This window comes from Hemiscyllium ocellatum, chromosome 33, assembly GCF_020745735.1.
Source record: "Hemiscyllium ocellatum isolate sHemOce1 chromosome 33, sHemOce1.pat.X.cur, whole genome shotgun sequence".
Lineage (NCBI taxonomy): Eukaryota > Metazoa > Chordata > Chondrichthyes > Orectolobiformes > Hemiscylliidae > Hemiscyllium > Hemiscyllium ocellatum.
In genome coordinates this window covers 27,261,281-27,279,267 of record NC_083433.1, presented here as the reverse complement: position 1 = coordinate 27,279,267, position 17,987 = coordinate 27,261,281, and the positions used below count along the sequence as shown (strand labels likewise).

At 48.8% G+C, this 17,987-nt stretch overlaps 1 protein-coding gene across 1 annotated transcript in view; it reads right to left on the bottom strand.

Moving 5' to 3' along the window:
- Nucleotides 1-487: 487 nt before the first annotated feature.
- The window catches only part of poldip3 (polymerase (DNA-directed), delta interacting protein 3), a 28,675-nt gene continuing 11,175 nt past the window's right edge, over nucleotides 488-17,987 (bottom strand). Inside the window, exons 4-9 of the mRNA XM_060849244.1 lie at nucleotides 17,355-17,468; nucleotides 12,604-12,795; nucleotides 11,542-11,619; nucleotides 7,157-7,286; nucleotides 5,588-5,654; nucleotides 488-4,677 (exon numbers count right to left, since the gene is read on the bottom strand). Of these exons, the coding sequence (XP_060705227.1) occupies nucleotides 4,506-4,677; nucleotides 5,588-5,654; nucleotides 7,157-7,286; nucleotides 11,542-11,619; nucleotides 12,604-12,795; nucleotides 17,355-17,468 (753 nt within the window). The 3' untranslated portion in view covers nucleotides 488-4,505. The remainder of the gene's footprint in view (nucleotides 4,678-5,587; nucleotides 5,655-7,156; nucleotides 7,287-11,541; nucleotides 11,620-12,603; nucleotides 12,796-17,354; nucleotides 17,469-17,987) is intronic.

Genomic DNA, 17,987 nt, shown 5'->3' with positions numbered 1-17,987 from the left:
TTGCTGTGTGTCTGGACTCACATGTACAGTCAAGATTAGAGTGGTGCTGGAAAGGCACAACAGATCAAAAACATCCGAGGAGCAGGAAAATTGACGTTTCGGGCAAAAGCCCTTCATCAGGGATCACTACTCTAGACTCTGATCTCCAGCATCTGCAGTCCTCACTTTCGCCTAGTGGAGTCACATGTAGGCCAGACCAGTTAAGGATGGTAGTTTCCTTCCCTGAAGGATATTAGTGAACCAGGTGGGGTTTTTCCAACAATCGAGACTCTTCATTTTAGATTTTTGTTGAATTCAATCTGCCATGGCAGGATTCAACCCAGGTCCCCCAAACACGTCTTAGGTCTCTGGATTAACAGTCCAGCAATAACACCACTAGGCCACTGACTTCCCTATAGATTCTACGGTGATACCATCCCCATTTACTGTGTAATTGTTTCATCTTTAAGAGAAAGACAGAGTCGATTAGTTATTTTTATGTACAAGGTCTATTTAGGCTGTATTGTAAATGAGGAACAGAATACATTGTAGAAGATAAATCTATTTACACAAATTGTGCAATCAGACACCATCTAGATTTGGTGCTGAAAGCATCTGGTTTAAAATGGTCAAACTCCAACGCAGAAGAATCCTGCTCAAAATGGTCACCTTCCAGGCACGAGATGGCTCCGTAAGACAGCTGATGTGGGTCAGTTGGCATGGCCGCTTCCTCTATGTGCCCTAGGCCTTCACCAGGCTCTGTGCATTCAGTCTGTGTCAGACTGCACCCGAAGCCTTCTCAGAAAGCAAGCCAGACCATGACTACACTTCCAAAACTACTCCTGGCTCAGTGTGCATTCAGAATCAATGTACCTTCATTCAGGCTAAGAACAGTTTTGCTTGTGTGGCCTCAGGTGCCTGAGGCTAATTCAGGAGAGGAGCAACACCCATTTCACAAACAGAATCCGCTCAGTTCACACTTCCACTGATACCGAGGTCACAGTTTCGAGATCTTACTCCAAGTGCTTCTTCACACCTGTGGGTCCGTTGTGTAGCTACAGCAAACCAGCTACTCCCGGAGAGTTTTTTTTTGTTAAAAATAAGTTTATTTAAAATTAATTTCATCCCTCAAATGCAATGACTCCACAGTTACAACTCTGGGAGTTTCCCCACAAACCCCAGTCACGGACAGAATGGGATTATTGTCAAACACTGGCTCATTGACAGATGTGAACATACAATGGTGGAAATCATTCACATCACTCACTCACTCACCTGGTCAGAAAGGAGGAAACTGATTTCACTACCCCAGGACGTCTCTCAAAGCCAGTGAAGTACTTTATGAAACGTGCTCACAACGGTGAGGTAGGAAATGTGGCTGGCCACTCTTTAAACATGGCAAGCTTGCCCAAGCAGCAACAAGAGGCAATGAGGGAGAATTCATCTGCTGGGAATAGTGCCATGGAACCTTACACAGCGGCTGGTGAGCACTGCCACAGGGTTGTCCTGACATAGCCAGCCTAAACTTTATGCTCATATCTCGCAGAGTGAGGCGTGAACAAATCACTCCCTGACTCCAAGAACAGAAGGCTGACAATGGACAGAGCAGGCCAGGCATGTGGATGAGTTACTATCCTGTTCTCTCCAGCCAGTCTATTCCCAGCACCAACAACCAATAGGTAGCTGTTCGTGACAGTCATAGGGGCTGTTTTGTACCACACATCTCCCTCTCAATCTACTCTTTCAAACCAAATTGAACATGAGGTGACAGGCTGATGTTTTGATTTAAATCACTCATCAATTGGAAGAATGCTGCACAATGGATCACCATGTAGCTGGCTCCGTCAGCTACCAGACATTACATCAGTCTCACTCTGGTGATACCCTGCCCCCAATCACTTGATAAGGCAACATCCCTTCCAGGTCACTATACAGTCAAACAGCTTTTCCCAGAGCACTCCTGAACGTTTTGCCTTCCCCATAGCTCTCCAGCTTCACGCCTTACAGATCAAAAATGGGGTTTTTTCATGATCCTATCCAGAGAGATCTACTCACTCACCTATCCAAACAGATGGATCTACTCATTCCCCCATCTAGACAAAAATGTGTTCTACTTATTATCTAAGCAGAGGGATCTACTCACTCTCCTATCCAAACAATAGGAATCTACTCACTGTCCTATCTGAACAACAGGGATCTACTCACTTTTCTACCCAGCTGCAGTTGATCTACTCACCTGCCCACCGAGACATGGGGGTGATCCCAGCCTATCAGCCAGCGGGATGGACTCAATATACCAGACATGGAGGGATCTACTGACCAATTCAGACACAGAAAGATGCACTGGCTCACCTAAAGGATCGACTCTTTCCCATGTGGACAGTCCTATCATTCAGCTTATTTACAATCTATGTTGAAGAGGCCACTGGCTCTAAGACCCTGTCTCTGAATTACAGCTGTTCCTTTGAAATATCCCTGCATCTGAAATAATCCCATTCTTCAGCCTTTCCTTCCGGAGATGCAGGGCACTCCCCAGGCACTGAAATTCCATCACTCACTCACTCACTCAAGGCAGAGAGAGGTTGAAGAACATGTTTCCCACAATGACCCAATGCTTTCACCTGAATCTCTTGCTGGAGCTGGCTGTCCACAGGATGAGTGAGTACCAGGCCCATTACCCAGTTGTGTACCGCAGGGTGAACCCAGACAGGCAGAGGGGCATTATCGTCACAAACAGACCTCACGCAGCCTCCCTGCACCTGACTGATATTCATTGCCCTGTGCAACATGGATTCTTAATGGGGATTGCCCACTCCATTGCATCCACTGGGGAGGGCAAGAGGTGGAACAGGCCATTGCATCCACTTGGGAGGGGAGAGGTGGAACAGGCCATTGCATCCACTTGGGAGGGCAAGAGGTGGAACAGGCCATTGCATCCACTGGGGAGGGCAAGAGGTGGAACAGGCCATTGCATCCACTGGGGAGGGCAAGAGGTGGAACAGGCCATTGCATCCACTGGGGAGGGCAAGAGGTGGAACAGGCCATTGCATCCACTGGGGAGGGCAAGAGGTGGAACAGGCCATTGCATCCACTTGGGAGGGGAGAGGTGGAACAGGCCATTGTATCCACTTGGGAGGGGAGAGGTGGAACAGGCCATTGCATCCACTTGGGAGGGGAGAGGTGGAACAGGCCATTGCATCCACTTGGGAGGGGGGAGGTGGAACTACTTTACATTCAACTTGGGGTCAGCAAGGGAGGGTGTAACAGCAACAAGAACAGAAAGTGCTGGAGAAGCTCAGCAAGACTGACAGCACCTGTGGAGACAGAAACAAGAGTTAATATTGCAAATCCCGTGACCCTTCTTCAGAACTAACTGGAAACATTAACTGTTTCTCCACAGACACCTGCCAGCTTCTCCAGCATCTTCTGTTTTTATGTTGGATCTTCAGCATCTGCAGTTCTTTGTTTAAGAGGATGGACCTACACATTGCAGTATCTATTCGGGGGGGGGGGGACATGTGCATTCAGTTGGGGGGGCATCAGAAAGCCCACTGACTGTGGGGGAGGGGGCAGAATCTTGTGGAACTGCCCACTGCCTTAGAGGAGGGTATAATGAAAACTTTCAGAGTCGAATATCCATTGTAACTGTGAACCTGCTGGTTGTCCCTTAAGACTAAGTGGGAGTTTGCACAAGGGATTTCTGGGACCATTTTGCAGTAATTTGCTGAATCTGATACATAACACCAGCCAAGCCATCAATTGAGGCATCGAGTCAGACTCTCTCAGCAATGCCAGGGGCCTGGTCCGGGAAGTGGTCATTTATATTGATCCTCAGGCCATCCGTAAACACTAACACAGCCAGGAGCACAAAGAGGGAATGTCAGGGATATACTGCAGGTCTGTCGGGAACACCGAAGGATCTGCTGTGCATGTCCAACATTCCCCATCTTCAGTTGATTGTATGATTTAAGGCAGTTTGGGGAAAGAATGAGGAACATTGAAGGTAACCAGCTGAGACACGCTGACAGATTGGCCCAGGCAATTATACTATCCTCAAATTCTGATCCCACCCCCCTCTCTACCACCCGCCTATCACTAGTGGGACTCAAGGGAGATCGGGGGAGGGGGGGGGGTTGGGGGGTACGGGAAGGGTCTTATAAACCTGCCTCTGTCTGTCACTCACACCCCCTACCACATGAACCAGTGACAGAATGAGGGGAGCTGGGAGTAACATGCTCAGTGACAGCTCAGTCCATAATAACAATGTGGCCAGCAGTGAGGTTCAGACTGAGTAAGGGGCAGTCAGTTGATCGACAGTGAAACCAGGACACCGAGGGCAGGGGGGAAAGCTCACATTTTCACCCACTCGGAATTCCAGTTTTAGAAACAACATCTGAGCGGAGATAAAACAGAAAGGAGTCGGAATTTTGATTTTTGACCGAACCTCTAGAGACAACAGGATAGACTGGACAGTGGGAGGCCCAGAGCTGTAGCCATGTGCTGAGGGTGGTCATCTCTGGAGCAGCTTAGAGCTTGATCTTGAAAGCAGTCGGCTGGGCTGACGTCGAGGGCCCTGAGGATTTAAAAAGCGCCTTCAGGACGGTCTCTGGGTCAACCTCTGCAGCCGGTTGATTGGACGGTCGAGGCTTGGCCCTGGGAAACTCGGGCTTCTTCACAGCTGGACTGTCACTCAGTCTCCTGCAGGCAAGGTCAGAGGTCAGAGACGGCAACATATCCCAAACCCCAGCAACCCTCTCTCCCCACTCACCGCGCCTGGCAGCTTTAATCCTGCACCTTCCACCCCTCAGCAGCATTACCCCTGCATCCCTCCCAACTCAACCCCTCCCCACACACTCCATCTCAGCCACCCCCTCAGCGGCACTGCCTCATGCCCTATGCTGGGTTGTACAGTGTTCAGTGGGCATGGAGCTGGGCTCTGCTGGTCTGTACAGTGTTCAGTGGGCATGGAGCTGGGCTCTGTTGGTCTGTACAGTGTTCAGTGAGCAAAGAGCTGGGCTCTGCTGGTCTGTGCAGTGTTCAGTGAGCATGGAGCTGGGCTCTGTTGGTCTGTGCAGTGTTCAGTGGGCATGGAGCTGGGCTCTGCTGGTCTGTACATTGCTCAGTGAGCACAGAGCTGGGCTCTGCTGGTCTGTACATTGCTCAGTGAGCACAGAGCTGGGCTCTGCTGGTCTGTACCGTGTTCAGTGAGCACAGAGCTGGGCTCTGCTGGTCTGTACAGTGTTCAGTGAGCAAATAGCTGGGCTCTGCTGGTCTGTACAGTGTTCAGTGAGCAAAGAGCTGGGCTCTGCTGGTCTGTGCAGTGTTCAGTGGGCATGGAGCTGGGCTCTGCTGGTCTGTGCAGTGTTCAGTGGGCATGGAGCTGGGCTCTATTGGTCTGTACAGTGTTCAGTGGGCATGGAGCTGGGCTCTGCTGGTCTGTGCAGTGTTCAGTGGGCATGGAGCTGGGCTCTATTGGTCTGTACAGTGTTCAGTGGGCATGGAGCTGGGCTCTGCTGGTCTGTGCAGTGTTCAGTGGGAGCTGGGTGCTGCTGAGCTATGAATATTTCTCTACACCAAAAAAAGTTTAGCATTTTTCCAGGCAACTTACAAAAGGATTGGCTGGTCTGAGGTGATGACATTCCCGTTGACATGGAGGTTACATTTCATTGGCTGACCTGTGGAGGGAGTGGAAAGGATACATTAGTTGAGAATTCACAGAACTGCCCGTTTTCACCCTCTCAGCCTCCACAGCCTTACACTGTCCCGCAGCGCTCTCAATCTGTGCAGAGCCCTAACACCCACCCCGCCTGACATATTGGACAGTTCCAGTTTCAGCTCCAATAAGGTGATTAGATTAGACTTACAGTGTGGAAACAGCCCCTTCGGCCCAACAAGTCCACACCGACCCGCCGAAGCGCAACCCACCCATACCCCTACATTTACCCCTTACCTAACACTACGGGCAATTTAGCATGGCCAATTCACCTGACCCGCACATCTTTGTGACTGTGGGAGGAAACCGGAGCACCCGGAGGAAACCCACGCAGACACGGGGAGAACGTGCAAACTCCACACAGTCAGTCGCCTGAGGCGGGAATTGAACCCGGGTCTACAGGCGCTGTGAGGCAGCAGTGCTAACCACTGTGCCACCGTGCCGCCCACTTGCCACCGTGCCGCCCGTGATATCGTCCTCAAAACGTGAACTCCATTTCTCTCTCACCACAGACACCATCAGACTTGCCGAGTGTCTCCAGCATTTTCTGTAGGACTGATGTTCCATTACCCTGTTTCAGGGAAGTATCCTTTGTTAAATTCTTTGAGAGTGGAGATTGAGAGAGACTGTTCCTGGGGATGGGGTTGGGTGGGGGAGCGGTGTGGAAGAGAGGGAGGTACCAGTCAGTATACAGATATCACCCTGAGACAGTAGGAACTGACAGACACCAAACTATCTCCCCGAGAGACAGGGCATGAGGATGAAGCCTGTGGGACCAAGAGGGTGAGTGAAGGCAGCAAGCAAAGGGGCGCAGGGAGGGTGGGCCACAGGGACATGATGGTAGTGAGAGTGGTGAGGCGGTGATGGAGGCTAGTGAATGAGGATGGGGGCTAACAAAGAAGGGCAATAGGAGCATGGGCAGTGAGATCAGGGGATTAGTGACAGAGGAAGCAAGGATAGGGATGGTCAGGGTGGGGCGAAGAGGTGACAGCCTGATTGAAGGAGGAAGAAGCAAGGGTAGAAAGTTAGTGATGGAGAGAAAGAGAGAGAGGCAGGAATGAGTGAGTGGGAAAGCAAAGGTGGTGACAGGATAAAGGGTAGAACAAGGGCAGTGAGGGGTCAGTGAAGGAGGGGTGAGGTTTGGGAAGGTGTACGGGCAGTTGGGTTGGAAGCAAGGGTGGTGAGAGAGGGGGCTGAGTGCGGAGAGGTTAGTGAGGAGTGAGAAGGGACAGGGGATTGATGAGGGAGAGAGGAGGCAGGAGGGGTGGGTGGGGGCTTTGGGGGTGGTTGAGAAGGAAGGGAGGAATTGACAGAGTGAGTAGAGGGGTGTGAGTGAGGATGGGGAGTGAGGAGGAAGTGGGAGGGTGTGAAATGGTGCACTAGGGGCTGGGCAGAGGAAGCAGGAGGGTGAGTGAGGGGGAAGCGAGGTTGGGGGAACCCCACAGCAGCAGGATGGGCTCATACCGTCTAAACATCTGTTGTTGTATTTCTTGTAAGCAGTGATAGCATCATCCTTCCGGACGAAAACAACTTCAGCGAGTCCCGGGTGAAGGAGACGAGCCCGTTTCAGAGCCCCGCAGACACAGAACAACTCCTGAGGACAGAAACACCAGGTTAGTGAAAGGGCCCCTGACAGAGGGACAACATCGCCATCTAATAAACACCCTCAAATGGAGAAACAACCAGCTATCACCACCTCCGACCCGACACTGTCTCTGAACACTCACCAACACTCACACCAACTCGAAACGGAGAGATGCCAGTGCCCAGCATGGAGCGAGCATTTAATATTCAGGAACCTTCACACATATCACAGTGACTAACCGAACCCTGGGCCAGAGTGAGAGTGGACTCACGAATAAACCCGCATCCTCCGCACTCACTGTAATAAAACCCCTCACCCACACCCCCGCACTCGCTGTAATAAAACCCCTCACCCACACCCCCGCACTCGCTGTAATAAAACCCCTCACCCATCCCCCTCACTCACTGTAATAAAACCCCTCACCCATCCCCCTCACTCACTGTAATAAAACCCCTCACCCATCCCCCTCACTCACTGTAATAAAACCCCTCACCCATCCCCCGCACTCACTGTAATAAAACCCCTCACCCACACCCCCGCACTCACTGTAATAAAACCCCTCACCCATCCCCCGCACTCACTGTAATAAAACCCCTCACCCACACCCCCGCACTCGCTGTAATAAAACCCCTCACCCATCCCCCGCACTCGCTGTAATAAAACCCCTCACCCACACCCCCGCACTCGCTGTAATAAAACCCCTCACCCATCCCCCGCACTCGCTGTAATAAAACCCCTCACCCATCCCCCGCACTCGCTGTAATAAAACCCCTCACCCATCCCCCGCACTCACTGTAATAAACACGCATCCCCCGCACTCACTGTAATAAAACCCCTCACCCATCCCCCGCACTCACTGTAATAAACACGCATCCCCCGCACTCACTGTAATAAAACCCCTCACCCATCCCCCGCACTCACTGTAATAAACACGCATCCCCCGCACTCACTGTAATAAAACCCCTCACCCATCCCCCGCACTCGCTGTAATAAAACCCCTCACCCATCCCCCGCACTCGCTGTAATAAAACCCCTCACCCATCCCCCGCACTCGCTGTAATAAACACGCATCCCCCGCACTCACTGTAATAAAACCCCATACCCATCCCCCGCACTCACTGTAATAAAACCCCACACCCATCCCCCGCACTCACTGTAATAAAACCCCTCACCCATCCCCCGCACTCACTGTAATAAAACCCCTCAACGATCCCCTGCACTCACAGCAATAAAACCCCTCACTCATACCCCACCCACAGTCACTGTAATAAAACCCCTCACCCATCCCCCGCACTCGCTGTAATAAAACCCCTCACCCACCCCCCGCAGTCAATGTAATAAAACCCCTCACCCATTCCCCACACTCACTGTAATAAAACCCCTCACCCATTCCCCGCACTCACTGTAATAAAACCCCTCACCCATCCCCCGCACTCACTGTAATAAAACCCCTCACCCAGACCCCCCGCCCTCACTGTAATAAAACCCCTCACCCATCCCCCGCACTCACTGTAATAAAACCCCTCACCCAGCCCCCCGCACTCACTGTAATAAAACCCCTCACCCATTCCCCTGCACTCACAGCAATAAAACCCCTCACCCAGACCCCCCGCCCTCACTGTAATAAAACCCCTCACCCATCCCCCCCTGCACTCACTGTAATAAAACCCCTCACCCAATCCCCCCTGCACTCACTGTAATAAAGCCCCTCACTCATCCACCCCCACAGTCACTGTAATAAAACCTATCACCCACCCACTGTAATAAACCCCTTCACTCATCCCCCGCACTCACTGTAATAAAACCCCTCACCCATCCCCCCTGCACTCACTGTAATAAAACCCCTCACCCACTCCCCCGCACTCACTGAAATAAAACCCCTCAGCCACCCCCCCGCACTCACTGTAATAAAACCCCTCACTCATCCCCCCTGCACTCACTGTAATAAAACCCCTCACTCATCCCCCGCACTCACTGTAATAAACACGCATCCCCCGCACTCACTGTAATAAAACTCCTCACCCATCCCCCCTGCACTCACTGTAATAAAACCCCTCACCCATCCCCCACAGTCACTGTAATTAAACCCCTCACCCACCCCTCTGCACTCACTGTAATAAAGCCCCTCACCCATCTCCCGCACTCGCTGTAATAAAATCCCTCACCCATCTCCCGCACTCGCTGTAATAAAGCCCCTCACCCATCTCCCGCACTCGCTGTAATAAAACCCCCTCACCCATCTCCCGCACTCACTGTAATAGAACCCCTCACCCATCCCCCCTGCACTCACTGTAATAAAGCCCCTCACTCATCCACCCCCCCCGCACTCACTGTAATAAAACCCCTCACCCATCCCCCACAGTCACTGTAATTAAACCCCTCACCCACCCCTCTGCACTCACTGTAATAAAGCCCCTCACCCATCTCCCGCACTCGCTGTAATAAAATCCCTCACCCATCCCCCGCACTCACTGTAATAGAACCCCTCACCCATCCCCCCTGCACTCACTGTAATAAAACCCCTCACCCATCCCCCGCAGTCACTGTAATAAAAGCCCCTCATCCATCCCCCCGCTCTCACTGTAATAAAACCCCTCACCCATCCCCTGCACTCACTGTAATAAAACCCATCACCCACCCCCCCGCACTCACTGTAATAAAACCCCTCATCCATCCCCCGAACTCACTGTAATAAAACCCCTCAGCCACCCCCCCGCACTCACTGTAATAAAACCCCTCACCCACCCACTGTAATAAAACCCCTCACTCATCCACCCCCCCCGCACTCACTGTAATAAAACCCCTCATCCATCCCCCCGCACTCACTGTAATAAAACCCCTCACCCACTCCCCCGCACTCACTGTAATAAAACCCCTCAGCCACTCCCCCGCACTCACTGTAATCAAACCCCTCACCCACTCCCCCGCACTCACTGTAATAAAACCCCCTCACCCATCCCCCGCACTCACCGTAATAAAACCCCCTCACCCATCCCCCGCACTCACTGTAATAAAACCCCTCACCCACCCTTCTGCACTCACTGTAATAAAACCCCTCACCCACCCTTCTGCACTCACTGTAATAAAACCCCTCACCCATCCCCCGCACTCACTGTAATAAAACCCCTCACCCATCCCCCCTGCACTCACTGCAATCCATCCCCCCCGCTCTCACTGTAATAAAACCCCTCAACCACCACCACCCACCACTCCCCCGCCACTCACTTATGATTTGTTACATGGAGTAAACCCTTCTGCTAATTTCAATGAGACACCCGGTAAAGGTCATCTCGCCTTGTACTCTGTTTAAGTATGCATGACAGAGAACTCACCAAATCCCACCACTTTAAAGAAAAAAATTAACAATTTATTCTTTGACTCGACTCCAAGTAAAAAAAAAACAACTATCTCCTTTGTCTGATCAATTTATCTCCCTCCCACTTTACAACAATATAGTGATCTGATAAACCCCCAGTTAAGATTTACAAAAAAACCAAATTTCAAAACCAGTTAGCTTTGTTGATTCTCCTCTGACTCTGCCTCGGTCTCTGTAGATTTTCCTGGATCTTTTCTTTGGTCTGCTGCACAGATTTGTTATAAGCAGGTACCTTTCAGAGAGCAATTCTGTGGGCACAGGATGTGTTTGTTGGTGCTCTTTGCCCCTCTGGTTAACTGTTCAAAATACCCAATTTTATATACCCCAAACATAGGACCGTCTCATTAGTTTGATGTCATCCAAAACAGTAATATTCAAATTCAATTGGATTTTGGTATCTTGGGGCATAATTTAAAAAGATTGGCCGCATTCGAATTTGTTATTTAACCTAGCAACTCAGCTCCAGCTATTTGTTTCACAACCAAATATTACAGTTTAAACTTTTTCAGCACACTCAGTGCCTCTCTCGGTCCGTGCCAGCTTTCACTCTCTCTTAAAGGTACAGTACACACCTCCACCTTCATAAGAGACTGCACTCACCGTAATAAACACCCAACCCCCCCCCCCCCCTCACTTGGTACAGGGTTGGCCGACACTAACCCTACTAGGAGAAAGTGAGCACTGCAGATGCTGGAAATCAGAGCTGAAAAATGTGTTGCTGGAAAAGCGCAACAGGTCAGGCAGCATCCAAGGAGCAAGAGAATCGACATTTCGGGCATAAGCCCTTCTCCAGCAACACATTTTTCGACACTAACCCTGCGACAGGGTTAGACTGCACTCTCTGCAATGAGTGCCCTCACCACTCTACAAATGGACGGAGTCACTCACCACAATGTCCTCTTCAGTCACTCGGGGATGTAGATTATTGACTGTCATTTTTGTTCCCTCTAATGGGCTCAGGTTCAGCTGTAAGGGAGATGAATGAGACACACGTGACCTCTCAGTAACTAAAGCATAGGCTCACCGAATTGGTTATCGGGTCCTGACAGTTTTGCAGGAGTCCACAAATAAAATAGGGACAGTGGCTCAGTGGTTAGCACTGCTGCCTCACAGCGCCAGGGATCCAGGTTCGATTTCAGACTCTGGTGAAGTGTTTGCACATTCTCCCAGTGTCTGCGTGGGTTTTCCCCTGGATGCTCCAGTTTCCTCCCACAATCCAAAGATGTGCAGGTTAGGTGAATTGGCCATGCTAAATTGCCCATAGTGTTCAGGGATGTGTAGGTTAGATGCATTAGTCAGGGGTAAATGTAGGTTAATAGGATAGGGGAATGGGTCTGGGTGGTTTACTCACCGGAGGGTCAGTGTGGACTTGCTTAGCCTAATGGCTTGTTTCCACACTGTAGGAATACTATGACTACGACAAAATACTCTGGTTCTGAAGGAGTGGTTGAATGTGAATATCAGACTGCAGTGGAAGGCATACCCAAACACTGAGAGCCCTGGGGCAGCAGTGTCCTTCCTCACAGACAAGGCAGGTTCCGGGGCAAAAGGCAGCCTACCCACTCCTGGACACACTCCTATATCCTCTATTTTAAAGTCAGGTCTTATTGGACTACAGATGAATGTGAAGGCATTCAGAATCAGATGAGGAACAGCCGATAGCCAGTCCAGTTTTGAGAGAAGAGTAGCAGAGCGGAACTTTGGATGGAGTCCCGAAGTAGTGCACATTTTACAATCTATGCACATCACTAAATTTCAACAGCCTGTGAAGGCCCATAATGGATCACAAGGAGAGAAATCCACTTGGTCACACCCTCCTCCAGTCAGATTTGTACCTCAAGTTGGAAAATACATTCCATTCTGCACAGCCTCTGGGCCGATAATCAAAAGCTATCATTGTGAGGGGCTCATGGGGTCTGGAAGTCAGTGATTAATGTGGACGTCAGGTACCTCCAGAGGCAACACATCACCAGTTGGGTCCTGCTCCGCTGCCAGTGCTGCCGTCCTTGATGTGTTTGCTGGCGATCTGCAGCGTGTGAGGGTGAGAGGAGGTGGAGGAGGAGCAGTATACGAGTCATTCTGGACAACTTTTGTCAGAGGCACAGGCTTCCCCAGAGACAGCTGCGAGGCAGTGAAACCAGGCTGCACAAGAGGAGCAGAGGAAAGAGAAGGAGACAGCTTATTGTGGATTAAATGGCACACTCGCCATGTTTCAATCTCATTCACGTCACATCGCAGGTGAATCCTCAGACTGCATGATTATTTAAAGCTGAACGTTTAAGAATGTCAAACTGTGCTGACCTTGAGACCCAGGTTTCATCTGGGTGTGATCCTGGCTTGAAGCACTCCCCACAACTATCGAATCACTGTGTCGCTGAAGATTCCTCTTGCTATTTGCTCAGCACCCCTGATGTCTAACTGCCATTCCCAGTATTCAGCCCTCTCCTCATCATCTGTTATCACTTTATCCATTTGTCACTTTGTTTAATGTCACCTGTACTCTCATCTACTCCAGAATTCCTCCAGTTCAAAATCTTTGTTTAATCAGATAGGATTGAAATTGTTCTCTGGTCTATTGCTGCTGACAACACCAGTCCCGTATATTAACCAGAACCTCTGGTGTAACAGCGTCATCCCTCTGTGATAACCAAAAGCTCTGTGACAGATGTAATGGGCCAGGGATAGTGAATATTTCCACTTGAGGCAGGGGGCTCTGTTTGACCACGTTCTTGACTGGTCTTCCAGTGAGAATGCCCAGAAATAGTTAGAGAGCCAGGAACAGAACGGCTGTGAAGGCAACTAAATCTGGGAAGGAACCAAGAATCAGTTCAGACTATTGGCCCGTGGGGAAAGGAGAAACCTGACACTGAAGGCAGTCCATGTCAGCACCAACTGTGCCTTGGTGAAATAACGTGCAGTATGAAGAGATAGCATAGAGCTGTGTGTTTAGAAATGGAGACATTGAGGTCTGCAGATGCTGGAGATCAGAGTTGAGAGTGTGTTGCTGGAAAAGCACAGCTGGTCAGGCAACATCCGAGGAGCATGAAAATCGACGTTTTCGGGCTGGGGCTTTCAATATAAAGTTCATTCCTGATGAAGGGTCCCAGCCCAAAAACGTCAATTTTCCTGCTCCTCGGACGCTGTCTGACCTGCTGTGCTTTTTCAACAACTCACTCTCAAACTCTGTTTAGAAAAGGAGCCTACTGTTTAGGCTTTGAAGCCTAGGTGTCCCAGTCTGTTTTAGAGGCCAGCCTACAAAGCAGAATATAGCAACTTAGGGTGTAACTTAAAAGGTACGATTAATACCACTGCTACATTCTAGCAAGAGTCAAAATAACAGGAGATACCAAATGAATGGAGAAATGGTGTAGGAGGCATGGATTCTGATTCCTAGGACATTGGGACTAGTTCTGGGAAAGGTGAGAGTGGTACAAGCAGAACGGGAAAATGCAGATCTACATGGGGATCTGGGTGTCTTTGTATTTCAGTTAAACAGGCAGCTGCATCAGGCAATGGGGAAGGCATATTGTTTATTGATCTTCATTGCACGGGGATTTGGGGAGGGGTGCCTTACTATTACACAGGACCTTGGCAAGACCACAGCTGGAGTACTGCATGCAGTTTTGCTCTTCCTAGCTAAGCAAAGACATACTTGCCTTAGAGGAAGTGCAGAGAGATTCACTCGGCTTATACTGGAGATGGTAGGATGAGAAGAGATTGGTTCAAACAGGGCCTGTATTCATCAGTGTTTAGAAGGATGAGAGCTGATCTGGTTGGAATGTCTAAAATTCTAACATGGCTAGACAGACTAGATACAGGAAGGGTAGGTTCCCTGATTGGAGAGTCCAGAGTCAGGGGTCACAGTCTCAGGAAATAAGGTATGCAATTAAGCTTCGGGCCTGAACAATTGGGAGACAGACTGAGTGTGTGTATCATGGAACTCTGAGCACAGTGGGAATTTGGCGGAAGAGGCACTTTTAGCTTTTTAGTTTCAGCTTATAGTTTATAAAAGGGTCCTTTTGGTGGTTTATAGTTTGTAAGGATCATAAATCTGTAGTAACAGGATCAGGAAATAAGGGCACCGGAGTAATTGATGCTATTTGATATTAAGCATCTTTCAAAAAGTTTAAAGAGGTAAATGTTTAAAAAAAAGGATAAGGTTCTAAAAGCAGAATGTAGGAAGTTGAAAAATAGGGCCTCAAAGTTAGTGATCTCAGGATTACTACCAGTGTCACATGCTGGTCAGAGGAGAAATAACAGGACGTATCAGGTGCAAACATGGTTGAAGAGATGGTGTGAGGGGGAGGATTTCAGATTCCGGAGGTGTCAGGACTAGCTCTGGGGAGGTGGGACAAGCTGAACCTGGACAGAACGAGAACAGATGTCCTTGGAGGAGGATTTGCTAGAGCGGTTAGGAAGGCAAGAGGACGGGGGCTATCGGAGGAGTTGAAGGTAGGGGAAACAAGGACAAGAGCAAAAGACAAAGGGGAATAAGAGAAGTGACAGACAGAGAAATCTAAGGCAAGAATCAAACAGGGCCACAGTAAAAATTCATGGGAATATCAAAAAGACAAGCTTTCGGGCTTTGTGCCTTAATGTGCGGAGCATTCACAACAAAGTGGAGGAATTAACCGTGCAAATTGAAGCAAATGGTGTGATATAAGTTGGGATTTGGAGATGGGGCTGCACAGTGTGCGGGGATGGGAATTGAATGTCCAAGGGTATTCAGCATTTGGGAAACACAGACAAAAAGGAAAAGGTTGTGGAGTTGCCTTCCTGGTTAGAGAAGACATTATCACAAAAGTGAGGGAGGATATTAGTAATTATGATGTGGAATCTTTATAGCTGGAGGCTGAGAAATACGAAGGGGCAAAATGCATTTGGGAGGTCTGCACACAGACCCTCCAACTGTATGGCTGCTGTTGGCAACAGCATTAAACAGGAAACTTGTTGTAAATCATAAAATAAAGGAACATCTATAATTATGAATGTCTTTAATTTGCATACGGATTGGAAAAAAATCAAATTAATAACGATACTGCAGAAACAGAATTCCTGGGATATTAACGGGATGGTTTTCTGGACCAATACATTGAGGAACCAGCTGGAGAACAGGCTGTCCTAGGCTGGGCATGATGTAATGTGAAAGGACCAACTGGTGATGTCGCTGTGTAAGGCTCCTTAAGGAACAGCGACCACAATATAATAGAATTCCTCATCAAACCGGAGAGTGAAGTAGCAGATTCTGAGATGACAGTCCTGAATCTAAAAACAGGAAACTATAATGGTCTGAGATACACATCAGAAATGATAGATTGCGGAAGGTTACTTAAAGGAATAATCGTAGAAAGGCAATGGCAAACATGCAAAGAGCACATGGGAGAACTGCAGCATTGCTGTCTGGTGCACAAGTAAACTGGGAAAGGTGGCCAAACTATGTGAGAGAAATGAGAGACAGTACTAGATGCCAGGGAGAGAGATACAAATCTACCAAGAAAAACAACACAGCTGAGGAGTGGGAGCAGTTTAGTATTCAGTAAAGGAGGACAAGGCGATTGGTCAAGACGAGAGAAAATAGAATGCGAATGTATGCTTGTGAGGAACATAAAACTGACTGTACAAGTTTCTCTAGGTACATGAAGAGAAAAAAATTGGTGAAGACTAACGTATATTCCTTACAGTCAGAAACAGGGGGACAAATGGGTAACAAAGAAATGGCTGACCAACTAAATACATACTTTGTTTTTGTCCTTACAAAAGACGACATAAATAATATACCAGAAGTGTTGGGAAACATAGGATTTAGTGAGAGGGAGGAAATAAAGGAAATCTGTATCCATGCAGAAATGGTTTTGGGGAAATTAATGGGATTGAAGGTTGATAATTAACAGCTCAGACTACTTAAAGGAGGTGGTCATTTTTGAAGTTTCTATAGATTCTAGAATAGTTCCTACAGCTTGGAGGTAAGCTAATCTAACTCCACTACACTAGAGAGAAAACCAGGAAATGTGCTAAGAAGAGGGGAAGTGTCTTCCCCCACAGAGTGGGGAGCCTATGGAATTCGCTACCACCGAAAATGGTTGAGGCCAAAGCATTGCATAATTTTCAGCAGGAGTTGGATATAGTACAGTGGGCTAAAGGGACCAAAGGGTACGGAAGAAAAGCTGGAATAAGCTCGAGTTGGATAATCAGCTATGACCATAATGAATGGCGGTGCAGGGACAAAGGACCAAATGACCCACTCCTGCTCCTAGGTTCTATTTGCCTGATTGATGTTTGAAACATCTCACATCATCTTTCCCCATCATCCTGCAAATTTCTGCCATTCCAGCATTTCTCCAATTTTCTTATTCCTGAATCTGTTTTCCAGGCCCTTTCCAGATCGGAACACTGGGTTTAATAAAAATATACAATAATGAATGACCTTAAACCTTTAACCTCTAGTTACACACCCTCCTGCAACTGGAAGCAGTTTCTCCTTGGTCACAGAATAACACAGTACTGAAGTGTACTGTTTCAGCCCATTAAAGCCGGTGTTAACTGTATCAAAACACTGCGGTTTTAGGATGCCTCTTTTAATGCACGTTTCAAAATGATTTAGCTCCCAGTACTGTACCAATCTCCACACAATATCACCTGGCAGGTGTTATATTCAGACATGTATTCGGTTCTCTGAATTGGAACAAAAGGACGTCTCTTACCCTCTTCTGAGTAAGGTGGTTTGTCACAGTGCTGATTTTGGAGGGTTTGTTTGTCGCAGGTATCGAATGCAGGAAACCCTCTTCTTCATCTTCCACATCCTCATCCTCAAGACCCTGAGACAAAATACAAAACTGAGACTAAGGCCAACCCTGCTTCATAGGTCTGTCCAGGGTGGGGCTGATCTCACAAGAGTCAGTCACACGGCAGCCTGATTTGATTATTCCTTTGGCAAAGGTTCAGACTATCACCATTGTACTGGTGGCAGCTACTCACCCGGAACAGGTTACTCTAACTCCATTCCCTGCCCTTCCCCCCTCTGGTGAGGTTTGCATGGTCTGCGCTGACTAGTCTCCTCTCACTGCTTTCTCATTCCACTGACAATCTCCAGTCTCTGTTCTGCATTACCGGTTCACGAGTCAGTGGGAAAAACAATCTGTTTACCCTCTTCATATACATCAGGAGGTACAAGTGAAATAATGAAAATTAAACTATAACCAGGCTGACATCACAGTCCTAGACAGGAGGCAGTGTCACTTTAGTGGGCGTGCACACTCAGTGGTAATCTGACTCCCAAGCAGTGAAATATCCATTCATGCTTGGGACGTGAAATTGGTTAGAACACCACCTAACAA